This window comes from Sus scrofa, chromosome 10 (genome assembly GCF_054392235.1).
Source record: "Sus scrofa isolate SSC_HxYL_T2T_F1_AM1 chromosome 10, Sscrofa_HxYL_maternal_Yorkshire_Landrace_v2.0, whole genome shotgun sequence".
Lineage (NCBI taxonomy): Eukaryota > Metazoa > Chordata > Mammalia > Artiodactyla > Suidae > Sus > Sus scrofa.
The window spans coordinates 70300588-70321063 of NC_139392.1; the positions used below are offsets into that span (position 1 = coordinate 70300588).

Genomic DNA, 20476 nt, shown 5'->3' on the forward strand with positions numbered 1-20476 from the left:
ATGAATATTTATCCTTACCCCTGGATTTCCAGAGAAATGACTTTGAACTCTTGCTATTCACTTACATTGCCCAATGATGCTAAACAACAAGTGGAAAATGGAATAAAGCAAGCTAGTATTTCCCTTAGCAACTGGTTGCAGGTGGTATTACAGGCTGGAGTCCTACCTAAGAGTTTAGTCCAGCGCCAGTATGGAGACTTTCCATTTTCCATGCCCATGGATATCCTTGAAGTTTAAGAGCAGGAGATCGAATGCATCCATCTAACAACATTTAAGCAGTGCTCATTACAACCCAGAGATTTCTTGAGAGGGTCACGGTCAGATTTGCTGGGGGTTAACCTCTAAATCTACAGGATGGCGTTCACAGCCTCTCTCATAGTTTTGATCTTGGTGAGAAACGTGGTATAGTTCACCATCGCAGAACAAAAAGAATTGTGACTTATGATTTACAATGCACACAGTTGATAGGTTACATGATAACATTCCCTCTTTGGAAGAAGATGACCTTCTAGGTGTTCCATTGTGTTGCATCAGTAATGTCCTTTTGTTCCAAAACAGAATTGATTTTTTTTTACTTTCTAAAATATAATAGGACATGAATTTTGATAACACCACACGAACTCCATCCTCTCACTCCCTTGTATTTCTCCACAACCCCGAGGACACGAGACACAGTGAAAGAGAGTTTCAAGCAGTAGCAAGTAATTGCAAATATTGTGATTTCACAACTGCAGATAAATTCAGGAAAGAGATACAGAGAACACATGTGTTCTTTTTGACCTAAGGCTTTTGGTTAATGTGAGTCTAGCCAGCATGGTTGTAAAATGTGAACATGCTACGAGGCTGGCAACACAAACGTTGACACAAATGTTAAAAAGAAACTAACTTTGGTTGTGTTCATGGGAAATGACCTACAATGTTCTCCAGAACTCAACATGTTTTTTTTTTTTTAACTGAAATTTTACTAAACATGGTATCAAGAGGACAACATTCCCTGCCCTCACACCATTTTGAATACTTCTGAAATCCTTATCAGCGACACTGAAGATTCTGTTTTGCTATTCCAGAGAAAACGTCTTGGGATAAAATAGGAAGTTATATGGGAAAAACTTAAGAAAGCTCTAATGTTCCAATCATCTGTAGCTTTTATGAAAATAACTTAGAAACTCTCCATATTGTACATTTAATGATTTATTTCAGGATATTCCAGGACTTTTACTCATTAATCATATATTTCCAATATCATCAAAAAGCAAAGTTTAAGTCTACCCAGCAGAAAACATTTTGAGGGAAACATTTTACTAAACTATAAAATATTACAGTGTTCTGATCTATTTTTCATAATCATTGCCAGTAACATGAGACAGGCATTACCAACACTGCTAGCGGATTTTTAAAAACTAATTAAATCCATTAGAAACCGTAGAAAACAGTCATTTATTCACCACTACACAAAGAAAGATAAATGAATGAGGCTTTATGTAACTAAAAGCATGTTCCTTTTGGAAAATATTTATATACGAACTTTCAAATCAATTTACGGTGGTAATAGGTTTCCTTTGCGACAGAAGAACAAATGAAAACGGGCATTAAGAATGGCATGACAAATGTCAACTACAATCGAATTAAAGATGTACTGTATCAATATGAGCAATTTACAGCACAGTGTTCTTACAAGTGAACATTGAAGAACACAATAATCTGGCTAAGGTAAGAATCCAGCATTGTATTTGTGATTAATTTGCCAGGCCGCGCAGGCGGCTCTGCTCCTATTTCTGCTCTTGTGGCGCATGGTACAAAGACCAGCAGGAAAGTGTGCACATCATGACTTCTTGCAGTCAAATGACTTATTCCGCAGATGTGGGATGACCAACATTAGCAGGTACCACCATCACGTAAGGGATGCTGTGAAAATGCCGATGTGCGACATCTCCGGGAGCTTTAGTGTATGTCTACTGATGTTTAAATTGAGAGCCTTATTTCTCCTGTAAACATACACGTTTTCTAATGACAGCGAAGTCTCAGGGTGCGGCAGTCCTCACCACTTTGCTATGAAATCAGTCAGGTTGGTATTACTCTCATGTTACAGATGTGGGCCCCAGCTGCCACCCCTGCATGCTCTATCTTACCCTCGCGTGACAGTCCCTGGGGCCAAGAGCATGCTTTGCCTTCAACGAGTCTCATGTTCGTGAAACAGAATCCAGAGGACAGCTTTCTCCCCTATTATATTCCATCCATCTGGAAGCTTCTTCATTTGGTAAGGACTTTATGTCCTAAGTTTAATTCAGAAATTACCTCCTCTCTGCAATAGATTCCACTGAAATCGAGTGAAGGATTCTTGCCTCTCTTTCTCACAGTACTTGACTCAGAGCTTTTGTGCTAACACTGAGGACACCCTACCCTAGTTCATGATATGCACATCTGTTTCCTCCCGCAAGACTCTGTCATCTTTATCTCCCTGTTAAAGGCTCTGGCATGAAGTCGCTGTTCAATAATCTAAAAAAAAAATTTGAGTGAGTGACCGCAGAGACAAGGCAACAGGTAAGAAAAACTGGGTATTGTAACTATTCCTGTCCTTGAAATAAATTCTATCAGAAGGAGAGGAAGAGGCTTAAGAGCAAGGCAGAAAACTAATGTAAGTTAAAGAATTTTTTGGGTGGGGGGGCCTGGGCTTAATGCAGCAGCTTAATGTGGGATCTCTGTTGCTACGCCGCGGACTGATGGAACCCAGGATGCAGTGGTGAAAACGCCAAGTCCCAACCACTCGAATACCAGGGAACTCCCTAAAGAGTAATTTTTAAAAGCAGAGAAAGAAAGAAAAGGATTGGCCTTACATCCACCCATCATATGAGTGCAGCCAAAGATACCAATGAATATAATCAGAAACAACCCAAGAGAAGAAGTTCATTCCTGAATAACCACGAGTCTTGCTTAAGGTCACAATTTTCTTATACACAGGCTTTCAGGGACGATGAAAGGTGAGAAAGACATGACTAGTAATAGAGGAGCCTGACAGAAAAAGAACTCCAGTAAATACTGGCCATTCGGCTGTTCCCTTCAGAAAGGGTCTCCCAGACAGCCTGCCTTGAATTACACCTGCTGAGGGCGGAAATGCTTATTATCAGCATCAACGAGGAACTATTCACCGAGTCCCTACCTCACGCCACATATTTGCCCAAAGTTTTCACAGATGATCACGTTTCCCTAATTCCAGCTGCAGGTCCTGGTCCCCATGCGGCAGGAAGAGAAACTCAAGATCCAAAGAATAACAGAGTCACTAAGGGTGCGAAGGGGGTGAGGAGCTTGGATCCAAGCACATGTCCACGCTGTTCCTAAGATGCTTTCTGTGTTGGGAACATTGTGACGTACCCACAGCTTTGGATAAAAAGGATTCCCACGTCCAGACCGTTTGCTCAGGATGTATCACATTTACTAAACTGTAACTGGAGGATGCCTTTCACGTGAAGCTGCAGGATTTGCCTGTATTCCTTGGGCATCTCGTGGAAACCGCGTTTAGGTAACTTGTTGTCGTAGTAGTGATGACTCACAGGGGTGTTCTCTCCAGTTTTAGAGAAGGGCCAAAACCCGTAGAGCTTCACGTTCTCACACAGTTCAACTGCCACACTCGCGATCATCAAGCCGGACGAAAGGCGATACTCGGTCACACCTTTAGTCCTCCAGAAAACCGCAAGGTGTTTCAGGTACTTGGGGTGGAAAAATAAAACTTTCTGTCTTGAGTTAGACTCCTTCAGGGCGTAGTACACTTTAAAAGAGGCTGCGGTGTTGGCCCTGAAGGAAAACGCGGGCAGAAGGACGAAGGCATCTCCATAGGTTGCAATGTCCTCCAGAAATACGGCTTTCTTTTCCTTTAAGTTCCCATATCTGCCAAATTTTTTAAAAAATCACGATTTTAACGAAAATCATCCAAGGGGCAGGTTTTGGGAACATGAGGCTGAATGCGCCACGGGCTCAAAAGAAAACCAGAACCATGTCTATCACTGGACATAAAAGGCAGACTCAGAGAAAACAAGTTACAGAAGCATCATGGAAATATCAAGGGTTAGGCCTTCATTCCTCTTTCTTGGCATGTCTAAACCTTCATTTCTGCTTTCTTATGGGGCCATACCCTTACTAGACATATATTTTTATATTATTTTATCTTCCAACTTAGCAATTTTTTCCCAAGGTTGTTTTCTAATGCTGAAACATCTTCCAAAATTTTTTTTTATTTTTATGGCTGGACTCGTGGCACGTGGAAGTTCCTGGGCTAGGAGTCCAATTGGAGCTGGAGCTGTGGTCTGTACCACAGTCAACATGGCAACACTGGATCTGAGCTGCATCTGCGACCTATGCCACAGTTTGTGGCAACACCGGATCCTTAACCTGCTGAGCGAGGCCAGGGATCAAACCTGCATCCTCAGGTTCTTAACCTGCTGAGCCCCAGCAGGAATGCCCATCTTACACATTTTGAACATTGAAATGTTTTCTCAAATATTAAGTGAGTTTTCTCTCACTCTTAAGATATCTGTGCATTTAAAAAAATTCATAGAGCTATATATATATATGCATGTGTGTTATTATAAAATAATACTTTCCTTTAGAACACCTAACACGTCTATATGCAAGCATACATATATACCTGCATACGCATACTATAAATTTTCACCATGGACTGTGATAGCTCTATACGTTTGATTTAAATAATACCTCAGTGACTATACTGGTATGAATGACTGCATGGGTTTACAAAATAAGCTTTGGGGGGATAAGTACAGTATACTAAGCCATACTAGAACTATTTGAGGGGTGTATTGTACTAATAGCAATTATTAGTCACTTTTGATGAAAACAATAAAATAAAACTATGTATTGAATAGCCAACATTTTGTAGTCATTACACTGGAAATTATTTTTCAGTAATAAACTATCCAAAGAGAAAACTTGATTTCACCAGGATCTCCTTCCTAAGGCTTACTCTCTGAAGCTCCTAAACAGACTGTTTTTTTTTTTTTTTTGTTTTTTGTTTTTTGTTTTTCAAGAAAGTGCTATTGAGATAAAGGAGTAACACTAAAATTTTGAAAGAAAACAGAAAAAAAGGAATATTGCTACTGTTAAAAAAGATGAAGAGTTAACTAAACTCTCATTTGATTAGTAACCTTCCTTTTTTTTAATTTTTTTGTTTTTGTTTGTTTTTGCTTTTTAGCGACGCATCCATGGCATATGGAAGTTTCCAGTCTAGGGGCTGAATCAGAGCCGCGGCTGCCAGCCTACACCACAGCCACAGCAACATGGAATCTGAGCCGTGTCTGCAACCTACACCACAGCTCACGGCATCACTAGATCCCTGGAATCAAACCCGTATCCTCATGCATACTAGTCAGATTAATTTCTACTGCACCACAATGGGAACTCTGAACTTATGACATCAGAAATGTAACTGGGCATTCCTCTTATGAGCCACAACCTAAATTACCAATATATCCTGTTATATGCCAATATATTCCTTTTTTTTTTTTTTTTGTCTTTTTGCCTTTTCTAGGGCTGCTCCTGCGGCACATGGAGGTTCTCAGGCTAGGGGTGTAATCGGAGCTGTAGCCACCAGCCACAGCCACAGCCACAGCAATGCAGGATCCGAGCCTCGTCTGCGACCTACACCACAGCTCATGGCAACACTGGATCCTTAATCCACTGAGCAAGGCCAGGGATCGAACCCGCAACCTCATGGTTCCTAGTCAGATTCGTTAACCACTGCGCCATGATGGGAACTCCTTTTTTTTTTTTTTTTTTGTCTTTTTGGCCAATATATTCTTATAGCTTTTACCAAAAAGCCATTCCAGCTGTACTGGAAGTCAGTCTCGGCAACAAGAGTCTGAAAGATTAGTGCTCAGACTGAGCAACAGGTTAAGTAATGAACAAATGTCCTTGAACAGGTATGCACCTTGAAGGTACTTACCTTAGTCGGATGATACTGGGATTTAGAGTCACCAGGTTGGTTTTACTGCCCACATCATTGCTGATATTTCCAGTGGTGGGGGGGAGGTTACACCTGAAATATGGAAGGGAAATTATTTTCAAAATATAACATAAAAAAAAGTACGTCCACACATGTACAGGTGATCATTCTCATCCTACTGGAGAAAATTACTGCTGTTAAGAGATTCTCAGAACTCATCTGATTTCCATGTCAAACTACTTAACAAGTAGTTAACTCTTAGCTGGCATTTAAAGAGTGGATGAAATATGTGACCTGGTAAATATTTTTGATAGATATTGACTTGATAAAATTTTTTGATAAAATATCGACTTGATAGGAGTTCCCATCATGATGCAGTGGAAATGAATCCGACTAGGAACCATGAGGTTGCAGGTTCGATTCCTGGCCTTGCTCAGTGGGTTAAGGATCTGGCGTTGCCATGAGCTGTGGTGTAGGTTGCAGGCATGGCTCAGATCTAGCATTGCTGTGGCCGTAGTGTAGGCTGGTGGCTACAGCTCCAATTTGATCCCTAGCCTGGGAACCTCCACATGCCGGAGGTGTGGCCCTAAAAAGACAAAAAGACCAAAAAAGGAAAAATTGACTTGATAAATGCTTTCAGCATTATTCAAGACCTTTATAAATAACTATTACACTTTGCCTCACTTTTGAAGAGTTAAAATTATTATTTATATCAATTATGTTCCCAGAGTGGTATGATCACCCATTTACAGATTTTTAAAATTAAGATATTGCAAACTAAGGCTATAGAGTCTGCCAGAAGCAAAGGCTATAAAAAAAATCAAAATTTCCTGACTCCCATATGGATAATTTTTCCACCAAATTATGCTGTTTATAAATAAAGCCCTAATGTTCCTATAATGATGTTTTCCTATTGATATTCTCATCCTCTTTTGAGTACTAATTTGTTTTTAAACTGGAAAACAAATTAAGAATTGTAATTTTGAGTAAGAATATTCCTGGGAAAGCTGCTTATGACTCTAAAGTATCATTTATAGAATTTCAAGTAGACCATTTGTTTAAAATTTTATTTTAGGGCCACACCTGAGGCATATAGAAGTTCCCAGGCTAGGGGTCAAATAGAAGCTACAGCTGCCTGCCTATACCACAGCCACAGCCATGCCAGATCCAAGCCGCATCTGCAACCCACAACACAGCTCATGGCAATGCTGGATCCTTAACCCACTGAGCAAGGCCAGGGATTGAACCTGCATCCTCATGGATACCATTTGGGTTCTTAACTCACTGAGCCACAACAGGAACTCCCCAGACCTTTTCTTTTCTTTTCTTTTCTTTTCTTTTCTTTTCTTTTCTTTTCCTTTCTTTTCTTTTCTTCTTCCTTCCTTCCTTCCTTCCTTCCTTCCTTCATCCCTCCCTCCCTTTCTTTTGGCCACGTCCTCAAGCATAAGGAAGTTCCCAGCCAGGGATCAAACCTGCACCACAGCAATGACCCAAGCCACTGCAGTGACAAAATGCCAGATCCTTAACCCACTGAGCCATAAGGGAACTTTAAGCAGACCCTTTCCTTAAAGTTATACATACAAAGGGATTATCTCTGGGGAAGGCTGTTTGAACTTGATGTGGTGCAGTATGACTGAGGTTGCAATATTCTGTTCTGTGCTCTGTAAAATATATGAATAAGTGAAACATGTACTTTTCTCATTGATAAAAAAGATAAAGGGCCACAGGAATGTCTTCATGAGTGGGCTTCCTTGAGCAAAACTACTTTCTAGAACCGTCTCATATTCTGTTGAAGACTCAAAGGTGATTTGCAATATGGTATCATAGGAAACTTCTAGAAGAAATATCGGATATTGTATATATACAGTATATAAAGTCCTTACACACTTAACTGACAGCTCTCAGCCTTCTGAAAAGAAAAAACAATAACAATAAGCAGTTTCCAGCTGGTTTTACAAATTATGAAACACGTATGGCTAAAATTGATATAGGCTTAAAAACTGAATAAATTTTAATGATACCAACCATGCTGGGCCCTCATTTGGCCTTTCAGTTTGGAAGGCTATTTCACTTTTATTTTTAATTTTTTTGGCTTTTTTAGGGCCACACCTGTGGCATATGGAGGTTCCCAGCCTAGGGGTCCAATCGGAGCTGTAGCCACCGGCTTATGCCACAGCCACAGCAACATGGGATCCAAGCTGCATCTGAGACCTACACCACAGCTCACAGCAACGCCGGATCCTTAACCCACTGAGCGAGGCCAGGGATCGAACCACAACCTTATGGTTCCTAGTCAGATTCGTTTCCTCTGTGCCACAACAGGAACTCTCATGGAAGGCTAATTTCAAAAGGAACTCTATATTCAGAAAAATATCTGGCAACAGCAAATACCGAATTTAGAAATATATGCATATATTTTAGGTTTGTAAATAGCTATTGAGTTGTGTTTTTTTTTTCCTGCCTATTAAACTGAACTTGTATTTCCCAGATGTGCTATAAATCAATGTGTAGGGGTAAGACTCATCCTAGATGTTTTGGTGATTTTAAGTCCATAAAAAGCCTGTTACAAGAGGAATTATTTATCTTCATTATGGCATTTCCATACTGAGTACTTAAACAAAATGGCTAAATCTTGGCCCTTTTCACATTAAACATGAAGAACACATTCAGTGATTGTTGGATTGTCAGGTCCATTGTTCTGTTGTTACCTTTAGTGTACAAATCCTTAAAGAGATTAAAGTGAGGGGGAGCTACCAAAAGAAAATCGTGTTTCTGGAGTTCCCGTTGTGGCTCAGTGGGTTAAGAACCCAACACACTGTCCGTGAGCATGCAGTTTCAATCCCTGGCCTTGATCAGTGGGTTAAGGATTGGCATTGCCATAAGCTTTGGTGTAGGTCACAAATATGGCTCAGATCCCATACTGCTGGGGTTGTGGTATAAGCCAGCAGCTGCAGCTCCTATTCAACCCTTGGCCCAGGAACTTCCCTAAGCCATAGGCCAGAAACCTAAATAAACGATGATATCATATGGTTATGCAGTACCTAGGTCAGAATTTTCACAGGTATTATCTGAGAACAAAATTTTCTTGAAATGTCCTATTTTTTTTTTTTTCAAAAAGCATCCTGAATCTGTGGAAGGCTCTGACAAGTCCTGCAGAAGGCTCTGACAAGTCCTGCAGTGACGATCCTCTTTCATTATGATTTCGTGCAGCGTTTCTGAAAAGTTAGGTGACCACAGCACATCTTTATCCGTCTAGTCTCAACATTCAGAGGAACTCATGATCCATTTAACACTTCAAGAAACACACTAGATAAAAGGTTGGCTGATGCAACGCAGTTCAAAGGTCAGAATTTACACAGAGAACCTTCCCCCTATGTCTTTAAAACGTCCAACTCATCTTGGCTTTCAAAGACACCAGTCTGACAGATCTTACCTAAAGACGAAGTCAGATTTATCTATTTCAGCTCCGCAAAGAGACTGATTCAGAATGCCTCCATTTCCAACCACTGCACACTGATTGTAAGGGTACCCGATGAAAGGCTGAAACTATCAGGAGAAAGAAAAAACTGCCATGAAACATCTTTAGTTTTAGAATCATAAACGTCATCATCATAATTCAAGGAGCGTAACTTTCACACATGCCAAGGAGAAAAAAGAACAGGAAAAGAAGCAAACATGACGACACCACGGTATGTGGATCAACTTAGGACTGATGATAAAAAAAATCCTCTAAACCTGTTTCATTTCTCTTCAGAGGAATATACAGACTCTCACACAATATAATGCAATAATTCAGAATATATTTTGTTTATAAAATGTAACTGAACGTAACTGACATCGCATAATGAAGTCAATAAAATAAGAACGGCAAAACCCCACGTGGTGCTTTCCGACCAACAGGAAGCTTTTCAACGAAAAAATAGAAAATACAGCAATTACAAAGGAGCATTACATTCTCTATTCTTAGCCATAAAATTAATAGCTCATTTAGGGAAAGTTCCCCGTGCTTCTTAAATAGTTAGGCCTTCAGGCTCGGCGATGATAGGAGATTTATGCCTGCCATTCCCCACAAATGATCGGCCACTGTGCTTCAGGGAGGCCCAGGAACTCTGGGCTGATTTATTTCAAATTCATTTCCAAGGCCAGAATCACATTTGTTTCCTCCAAAGACCCAACTGACTGACCCCAAAAGACTTCCCATTTTTACCAAATCCTCCCCAGGTCAAACATAACTTTTTTTTTTTCCTTTTCTTTTTAGAGCCGCACCTGCAGCATATGGAAGTTTCCAGGTTGAGGGTCAAATTGGAGCTGCGAGTGCCAGGCTACCCCACAGCCACACCAGATCCAAGCCTCATCTGTGTCCTACACTGGAGCTTGCGGCAATGCCAGATCCTTAACCCACTGAGTGAGACCAGGGATTGAAACTGCATCCTCATGGACACTGTGTTGGGTTCTTAACCCACTGAGCCACAGTGGAACTCCTGAAACATAACCATTCAACAGTGAACTCTGCCTTGGCTGGTCACTTTTCCAGAAGGAAGGGTGTGACCTTGATTAGCAGCAAGGATGCCAGCTCTGACTTCCACAGTGACAAGATCCTGATTCACCTCTTCTGTCTCCAGAATTTGGGTGTAGGTGCTCAAGGACAGAAAGCATGTGAATTACGTCTAACTTGCTCCCATCTTTTATGCAGACCCTGCCCCGGGGAATGTCACTTTTCACTGAGTGGCTGCTGGCCATGGCCACCAGGGTGAACCAGTCCCCCCACCCCCCCGGCCCAGTGCTGTGCTGGAACCCAGTTGTACCAATTTAGGGGAGCCAACCAGTGACTATGCGGGAATTCTGTCAGCCGGTTGTGAAACCACTGGTAAATTACAGCTTGCCACAGGGAGGGTATTTCTACCTCTAAATCAGGGTACCCTCCTGCCCAGTTTACCAGCTCCAATGGCAGCACCCTAGGACCAGCGTGGTTCTGAGCTGCCCAATGGAATCCCAAATCCCCCTGACTGCCTTGTGCTCCAGATGCTGCATCAGAAGATGCCAAAAAGTGGAGAGAACTGTTTCAGCATGTCTGGGTTTGTCCCTAAAAATGAGAACTCACATGGTGCTTCTTGTGTGAGAAGCAATTTTCTGGTGCATAACTTAGGAACACATGGAATTCATGACAACCCTATAAGCATTTGACAGATGGGAAAATGGAGGCATGAGTTCAAGGAAAAGGTAGAAAGTGGCAGGCCTGGGATTCGAACCCAGGAGGTCTGTTTCAGAGTCTGTGGTTTCTTTGTTTTTTTTTTTTTTTTTTCCTTTTTACAGCTGCACCTGCAGCATATAGAAGTTCCCAGGCTAGGGGTCAAATTGGAACTACAGCTGCTGGCCTACAGCACAGCCAGGGGAACAACGGATCTAAGCCACATCTGTGACCTATGCCACAACTTGCAGCAATTCTGGATCCTTAACCCACTGATCAAGGCCAGGGACTGAACCCACAGGCTCATGGACTCTGTGTTGGATTCTTTTTTTTTTTTTTTTTTTGTCTGTTGTTGTTGTTGTTGCTGTTGTTGCTATTTCTTGGGCCGCTCCCGCGGCATATGGAGGTTCCCAGGCTAGGGGTTGAATCGGAGCTGTAGCCACCGGCCTACGCCAGAGCCACAGCAACGCGGGATCCGAGCCGCGTCTGCCACCTACACCACAGCTCACGGCAACGCCGGATCGTTAACCCACTGAGCAAGGGCAGGGATCGAACCCGCAACCTCATGGTTCCTAGTCGGATTCGTTAACCACTGCGCCACGACGGGAACTCCTGTGTTGGATTCTTAACCCACTGAGCCACAACAGGAACTCCACAGTCCATGGCCTTAACCCTAACACACCATACAGGTATTCTTGTTGGACAGGTGAAAGGTTAGCTGAAAGATGTGCCTGATTTCCCGGTGTAGCTGCCATGCCCAGGAGAGTGCCTGGCTCTTAAATGAATGGTTCCCACAACACCTCAGACTATTTCCAGACACTCTACTTTTAGCTCAAGATGTTTTCAGACAGTGTTTACTAAATGCTATCACAGCATTCTGAATTTTATAGATAGGGCAAAATGCAAATAGACTCTTCATGGTACAAGAGAAAAGATTACCGAAGGAAATGTATCTCCAATTAAGCACTCAAAATAATCAATGGTTTTTTTTTTTTTTTTTTTTTTTTTTTTTTTTTTCAGTTTCTTGGTCAACTGAGAGGAAAAAAAAAAATCTATTTGCTTTGGGCTTTCACATTCGGTGACAGTGTAAATTAATGACAATTTCAATGTTCCTTAAAATAAGCCTCCTAAGGAAACGCAAATTTGGGCAACTCGATGGCCTGCTTGCTGCTCACTCTGGATGAAAACCAACTCTGTTTTCTTTTCAAGAATCTTAGCAAAGTTTTGGGAGGACGTGACTCTACAGCATTTAATCAGAAGCATCCACTGCAAGCTGCTCACTGTGTGCCCTGCAGAACAGAGCAAGGTGCGGATGTGGAAAGGTCGATCAGGTGCTGCGACCAAGGGCAGGTATGCTGAAGCAACAGAAAAGTCACCTTGCTTTGCAACTGTGACTGTACTGACTTCAGAATTCCTCCCTCCAGTTTTTAAAAATAGTATCAATTTGGAAAAATGGATGCTGTGGTTAATCACATCCAGAATCATCAAGCCTGTGTTGTTATTCTTTTCAAGGTGCCAATGAGAAGCAAAAAATACCTGCTGCTCCTCTGTTCTGGCCAGTCCAAAGCAAAGAAGACCCTAGTAAGGGAGTTCCCATCATGGCGCAGCGGAAACGAGCCCAACTAGGAACCACGAGGTTGCGGGTTTGATCCCTGGCCTTGCTCAGTAGGTTAAGGATCCGGCGTTGCTGTGAGCTGTAGTGTAGGTTGCATCTTGGATCCTGTGTGGCTGTGTAGCCGGTGGCTACAGCTCCAATTCAACCCTTAGCCTGAGAACCTCCATGTGTCATGGGTGCAGCCCTAAAAAGCAAAAAAAAAAAAAAGCAAAAAAAAAGACTCTAATAAAAACTGCATGGGTGAAAGAATTGATCTGTGGAGTTATAAATAGTCTTTAGTTATTGTCTTTTCAACTAGTGGTAATTTCAGTGCATCATGAGGGGACTCCTAGAATGCTGGATTAGTTATTTTTCTGTCTTCATTCTTTTCCAGAAAATGTCCCATATTTTTTCTCTAACATTTTATATTGATTTCTTATTCATTCCCAGCAAATTATACTTTCCTTTGAACTGTTCAAAAATTGGAATATGTTAAAAAATTGGAACAACTTACATGACAATAAATAGTTGAAAGAAGTCAAAGGTCGAACCAAATGGAATTAATTATAAGAAATGAATATCCTACAGTCAGTAAACTGCATATAAAAGTGATCCCATTCTGACCATACTGACTTGGCCTAATTGCTTTTAATCAAATCACAAAAAGATGCCTGAGAGTGTAGTTTATAAGCTGTGGGACATTCTTCATGAGAAAAATTTCTCCCGTGTTTGGATTTATATTATAATGACACGGCATCCTTACTCATTAGTTTAATTAACAAATAGGTAATACATGGCAATACATGCACTGAAGAATGTTCTAGAAGCTTGGGATACATCCGCGAAAACACTGGAGAAAAACTGCTGTCTTGTGGGGACTATGGTTACTGACCACAAACTCTTATGTATTTACTTCCTAAAGATTAGCCACATAAAGCCACAGTTCTTTGTGAAGGAATTGATTTAGTCACCCAAACTGACAACTAGAAGAATCTTATTCCAGGTGAAGAATGGTCATCTTCCCAAGCTCCAGTAATTACTATGCAGAAAGCCCAAGTACCACATCTCATTCAAGGATGAGTCATGAAAGATTCAAAGTCTGGGGGAGTTTATCATTTAAGATATAAATATCATTCCCTGGAGGGCCACAAACATTCAGAACTGTCTTCTGAGAATGGAAAGCCATACATAGCTTATACAACCAAACAGAGTGTGGCATTTTAATTAATTAACTCAGCCATTATGATGTTATGATTTAATCCGGGAGAACATGACACCAATAAACCACAACTGATTTTTACTCACCACTGGCAACATATCAAAAATGCTCTCTCTAATTTGGATTTCGCTTTTACTTTCCACCTCATAACTCATGTTAGTCCCGACTGGAGTGTTATTTTGAGAAACAATGAAGTTCTGAACAGCATCACAACAGGAAGCAAGTTTTGCTCTGCAAAGGATAAGGATAACAGGGCATCAAGGAATCAGATTAAGAAACCACAGAGAGAGAAACTACAATGGAAAATGCAAAAGAGAATTCTGCCATATTGACTTTCTTTTTCTGTTTTGTTTGTTTGTTTTTTGTTTTTTGTTTTGAGAGGGGGGCTTTTAACCCAATACATTTTCTTATATTTATAGTTGTACAACCATCATCACAACCCAATTTCACAGCATTTCCACTCTAAACCCTGAGCCCATCCCTCTCCCCCATAACCTGTCTCCTTTGGTAACCAGAAGTTTTTCAAAGTCCATGAGTCAGGATCTGTCCTGTAAGGAAGTTCATTGTATCCTTTTTTGAGATTCCACCATATAAATGATAGCATATGACACCTGTGTCTCACTGTCTTACTTCACTTAGCATGGTAATTTTTAGGTCCATCCGTGTTGCCGCAAATGCCATTATTTCATTCCTTTTTATGGCTGAGTAATATTCCATTGTGTACATGTACCACATCTTCTTTATCCACTCCTCTGTTGTTGGACATTTAGGTTGCTTCCATGTCTTGGCTATTGAAGATAGTGCTACAATGAACACTGGAGTACATGTATCTTTTCAAGTCATGGTTTTCTCTGGATAGATGCTCAGGAATAGGATTGCTGGATCAAATGGTAATCCTATTTTTAGTTTTTTGAGGAATCTCCATACTATTCTCCCTAGTGGTTGCACCAATTTACATTCTCACCAAAGTTTAAGAGGGTTCCCTTTTTTCTATACCCTCTCCAGCACTTACTGCAGACTTTGCAATGAAGGCCATTCTGGATGGCATAAGGTGGTACCTCATAGTAGTTTTGATTTACATTTATCTAATAATTAGTGATGTTGAACATCTTTTCATGTGTTTTTTGGCCATCTGTATGTCTTCCTTGCAGAACTGTCTGTTTAGCTCTTTTGCCCATTTTCAATGGGCATATGGACTTTCATAAAGAAGATATATCATTCACAAAGATGGTATTTTTATCTCATTCCATTCCAACTGGCTCTGCATGGCAAAATGGTAATGTGGTAGGATAAAATAGCAAAGAACATTAACAAATTATATTCAGGTAGGGGCCAAGTCATCAACAGGCAATACTTACTATATAATGGTTTAAATATAAAAACTTCTGGGAGTTCCCGTCATGGCATGGTGGTTAACAAATCCGACTAGGAACCATGAGGTTGCGGGTTTGATCCCTGGCCTTGCGCAGTGGGTTAAGGATCCGGTGTTGCTGTTAGCTGTGGTGTGGGTTGCACATGCGGTTTGGATCCTGTGTTGCTGTGGCTCTGGCGTAGGGCGGCGGCTACAGCTCCGATTAGACCCCTAGCCTGGGAACCTCCATATGCTGCGGGAGCAGCCCAAGAAATGGCAAATAAATAAATAAATAAATAAATAAATAAACAAACAAACTTTTGCAGCAATAGCTTTTTCTATCCACTTCCTAGAATAATGAAAATTAAAACAAAAATAAACAAATGGGACCTAATCAGACTTATAAGCTTTTGCACAGCAAAGGGAACCATAAAAAAAAATGAAAAGACAACCCACAGAATGGGAGCAAATATTTGCAAACCAAATGACTGACAAGGGATTAGTCTCCAAAACACACAAATAGCTCATACAACATTCAATATCAAAAAAACCCCAAACAACCCAATCAAAGAATGGGCAGAAGATCTAAGTAGACATTTTTCCAAAGACAGACAGATGGCCTAAAAGCACATGAAAAGATGCTCAACATCACTAATTATTAGCAAAATGTATCATTTCACACCAGTTAGAATGGCCTCCCATCAAAATTCTACAAATAATAAATGCTGGAGAGGGTGTGGAAAAAATGGAAGCCTCCTACACTGTTGATGGGAATGTAAATTGCTGCAGCCACTATGGAGAACATTATGGAGGTTTCTTAATAACTAAAAATAGAGTTATCATATGATCCAGAAATCCCATGAGTATACCTTCGGAAAAAATGAAAACTGATTTGAAAAGATACATGCACCCCAATGTTCACAGCAGCACTATTCACAATAACCAAAACATGGAAGCAACATAAATGAATGGATAAAGAGTATATGGTATACATAACAATGGAATACTACTCAGCCATGAAACAGAAGGAAATAATGCCATTTGCAGCAACACGGATAGACCTAGTGATTATCATACTAAGCGAAGCAAGTCAAAGACAAATATATCACTTACATGTGGAATCTAATTTTTAAAAAATGATACAAATTATTTACGAAACAGAAACAAAGTCAAAGACTTTAAAAACAAACTTACGGTTATCAAAGGGGAAAGGTGGGGGGATCAATCAGGAGATGGGATTAACATACACACAGTACTATATACAAAACAGATAACCAATCAGGCCCTACTGAATAGCACAAGGAACTCAGCTCAACAGCCTGTAATAACCTATATGGGAAAAGAGTGTGAACAAAAATGGATGTGTGTACGTGTATAACTGAATCACTGTGCTGTAAACCTGCAATTAACACAACATTGTCAATAAACTATACTCCAATATCAAACTAAAAATCAAAAATTGAAACTTCTAATGATACAGTTATAACAAAGAGAAAATGACAGAATACCTTATAATTATTGCATTTAAATGTAGAGAAACTAAATTAAGAAGTATTATAAATCATCGCCAAAGCAATATGTAATCATTTATTATGAGCTAAGTTCAAAGAAAAGCATCCATCAATACAGTGACCTCTTCAAGCTTTACTGCAGGAAAATCCACAAATACAAACTGTTTATGTTTAGGGCATAAGCTTCGTGTTTTGATACGCACACATGTTGTGCCACAATCATCATAATCAAGCTAATAGAGTTATATTTATTTTATTTCTTTTGGTAAGAATAACTTGGTAAGAGATTTACTCTCTTTGAAAATTTCCAAGTATGCAATACAGTACTGCTAAACCGTAACTACACTGCTGTATGTTCATACAGTGAATCTTTTCATTTAAATTTTTTATTAAATTTATTTTTATTAGGATATAGTTGATTTACAGTGTTGAGTCAATTTCTGCTGTACAGCATAGTCTCCCATTCATATACATATTCTTTTTTTCATAGTATTATACAGTGAAAATTTTTTTAAACATGTGGCTGCATCTGCAGCATATGGAAGTTCCCGAGCCAGGGGCTGAGCCACAGCCACTTCAGAAGCAATGCCAAGTAATTTTGCTGTGAGCCACAAGGGAAGTCCATATAGTGAATTTTTAAGTGACGTGAATTTAAGGTTGCCATTCCCTACAGAAAGCCCAGGACAATGTAATTTAGTACCAAGCTGTATTTTAAAACTATTTACTTGCAGCAACGTGGATGCATCTAGAGATTCTCAAACTAAGTGAAGTAAGTCAGAAAGAGAAAGACAACTGTTACATGATATCACTTTTATGGGCAATCTAAAATACGCCCAGACATAGAGAACAGATATGTGGCTGCCAAGGGGGAAGGGGTGGGATGGACTAGGAGTTTGGAGTGAGTAGATGCAAACAATTTCATTTGGAATGGATAAAAAATGAGATCCTACTGTACAGCACAGGGATCGATGTCCAATCTCTTGGGTTAGAACATGACGGAAGATAGTGTGAAAAAGAATATATTCTTATATATCCTTACATAAGAATATATAATATAATTTAATTATATATATATATGTATGTATATATATATATATATATATATATATATATATATATATATACACATATACACATAAAAACTGGGTCACTTTACTGTTCAGCAGAAATTGAAGGAACACTGTAAATCAACTATACTTTAATAAAAAAAAATTCAGGCGTTCCCGTCGTGGCGCAGTTATTAACGAATCTGACTAGGAACCATGAGGTTGCGAGTTCGGTCCCTGCCCTTGCTCAGTAGGTTAACGATCCGGCGTTGCTGTGAGCTGTGGTGTAGGTCGCAGACGCGGTTCGGATCCCGCGTTGCTGTGGCTCTGGCGTAGGCTGGCAGCTACAGCTCTGATTCGACCCCTAGCCTGGGAACCTCCATATGCCGCGGGAGTGGCCCAAGAAATAGCATAAAAGACATAAAAAAAAAAAAAATTCAAAGCAAATTCTTCCTGTGGAGTGAAAGAGTATAGCCAGACCCAGAAAGGTCCTTCCAGAGATCATCCGAGTTTGTTCCAATCACTGGTGAATCTAGAACCACTGAGAATTGAGACTGTGTTTATATAATTCTCTAGGGACGTAGATTCCATGGCCTCTCTTGATAATTATTCCAGAGTTTAATCCACCTCGAAGTCAAGAGTCTCATTTGCACAAGTGAACTCTCTTCACTTAAATCCATTTCCCTGGTTAGTTTTTCATAAAATCTCCCCAGAAACACACTTCATGTAATTGAGAACAGTAATCATCAAGCAAAACTGGAATCTTTTCAATCTTTTTTTTTTTTTTTTTTTTTTTTGTCTTTTTGCCATTTCTTGGGCTGCTCCCGCAGCATATGGAGGTTCCCAGGCTAAGGGTCCAATCAGAGCTGTAGCCACCGGCCTACACCAGAGCCACAGCAACGCACGATCCGAGCCGCGTCTGCGGCCTACACCATAGCTCACGGCAATGCTAGATCCTTAACCCACTGAGCTAGGCCAGGGATCGAACCCGCAACCTCATGGTTCCTAGTCGGATTTGTTAACCACTGAGCCACAAAGGGAACTCCCGGAATCTTTTCAATCTTGAAACATTGAGAGAATTTCCTCTTCTCTCAGATTTCTCTCAAAAGACCACTTTTTCGTTATTTAAATCATCTCATTCGTCTTTAAATCCTTACCTCTCTCTCCATTTTACTTAAAAATACATATTAAAGTTGGATCCCATTATAGCACCAGGAATAGTGAACATTCACTGGGCAGAGGGGACTGTGGTCAGTGCCGACACCCTAGATTCATAACCGGTCCTTCCCCATCCACCCTTTTTTTTTACTGGTTTTTCATCCTGAAGGGTATACTTTTATACATGTTCCTATTGAATTTGGTTCTTTTGAGAGAATACAATGCTCTAATCTGGCAAGGTCGTTTTGAATTGTAGTCTAGTCTTCTTGAATACCAATAATTCTCAAGGTATGAAAAGTGACTGCTGGGATATTATTTGCACCCTAAAATCAAGATTTTCAAATTTGTTCTTATCAGCTTCTATTATCAGAACAGTACATTCTTTCTTTTTTTCCTTTTTTGGCTGTGCCCACGGCATGTGAAAGCCTGGGCCAGGATTCAAACTCATGCTGTAGCAGCAACCTGAGCCCTTGTAGTGACAGTGGTGGATCCTTAACCCACTGTGCCACAAGAGAACTCCCAAATTAGTGCTTTTTCTTTTTGTTCTTTTTTTTTTTTTTTTCTGTTTTTAGGGCTGTACCCTTGGTATATGGTAGTTCCCAGGCTAGGGGTTAATTCAGAGCCGTAGCTGCTGGCCTACACCATAGCCACAGCAATGCAGGATGCAAGCTGCATCTTCGACCTACACCACAGCTTGGCAATGCTAGATCCTCAGCCCACTGAGCGAGGCCAGGGATGGAACCCGAGACCTCATGGGTCCCAGTCGGATTCCCTTCCACTGCGCCACAACTCCCAGAATCATGCAGTCTTAATTGAACTCTCTCACCTGCTTATTATCTGTCTTTGTATTTCAGAACCTACCATTTCTAAAAAATAGTTGATGGGGACTAACGAGAGAAAAAATTGAAAATGAAATGATGTATGATCCAAAACTTGATACTGAGTATTTTTAAACTTAACTTCATAACAATTCATGTGACACACTGCAAACTCAGAAATCCTTGTGTCTTATAATATTAAATGTCTCTTTTAGGCAGCAGGTTGAAAAAGGCAATGGAATAGATTCTCACTTACCTTTTACAAGTAACTTAATTTCTCTAAGAATATTTGGTGCTTGAAAGAATACTACAGCACAAAAACCCAAAGACAAAACACCATGCCTGAGCAGTGTACTTTTTCTGTGTTTTTGAATACATTTTCCCCTGAAACTCTGTTTTCAATTATCAGATTATAACATTTCCAACCCCAGAGGAAAATGGAAAGAATTGGACCATGAACATTTGAATAACTACCAGCTAGGTGCTACACAGATATTTTTTATTATTATTTGCCTTCTTGTATATTTATCCCTCAATCCATTTTTGTTCTCAGAGTTATTGCATTCAAACTAAACTACAAGTATCAGTACATGTCACCCCTAATACTTCAGCATGAATATCATAATTTTGTATTTTGG

At 40.3% G+C, this 20476-nt stretch overlaps 1 protein-coding gene across 2 annotated transcripts in view; it reads right to left on the reverse strand.

Annotated features, from left to right (window-relative positions):
- Positions 1-1175: 1175 nt before the first annotated feature.
- The window catches only part of ST8SIA6 (ST8 alpha-N-acetyl-neuraminide alpha-2,8-sialyltransferase 6), a 149059-nt gene continuing 129758 nt past the window's right edge, over positions 1176-20476 (reverse strand). For both annotated transcript variants that reach the window (XM_021064812.2, XM_084980193.1), the window contains 4 exons: positions 14041-14185; positions 9387-9499; positions 5954-6046; positions 1176-3882 (listed from right to left, as the gene is read on the reverse strand). In XM_021064812.2, the coding sequence (XP_020920471.1) occupies positions 3414-3882; positions 5954-6046; positions 9387-9499; positions 14041-14185 (820 nt within the window). In that variant the 3' untranslated portion in view covers positions 1176-3413. The remainder of the gene's footprint in view (positions 3883-5953; positions 6047-9386; positions 9500-14040; positions 14186-20476) is intronic.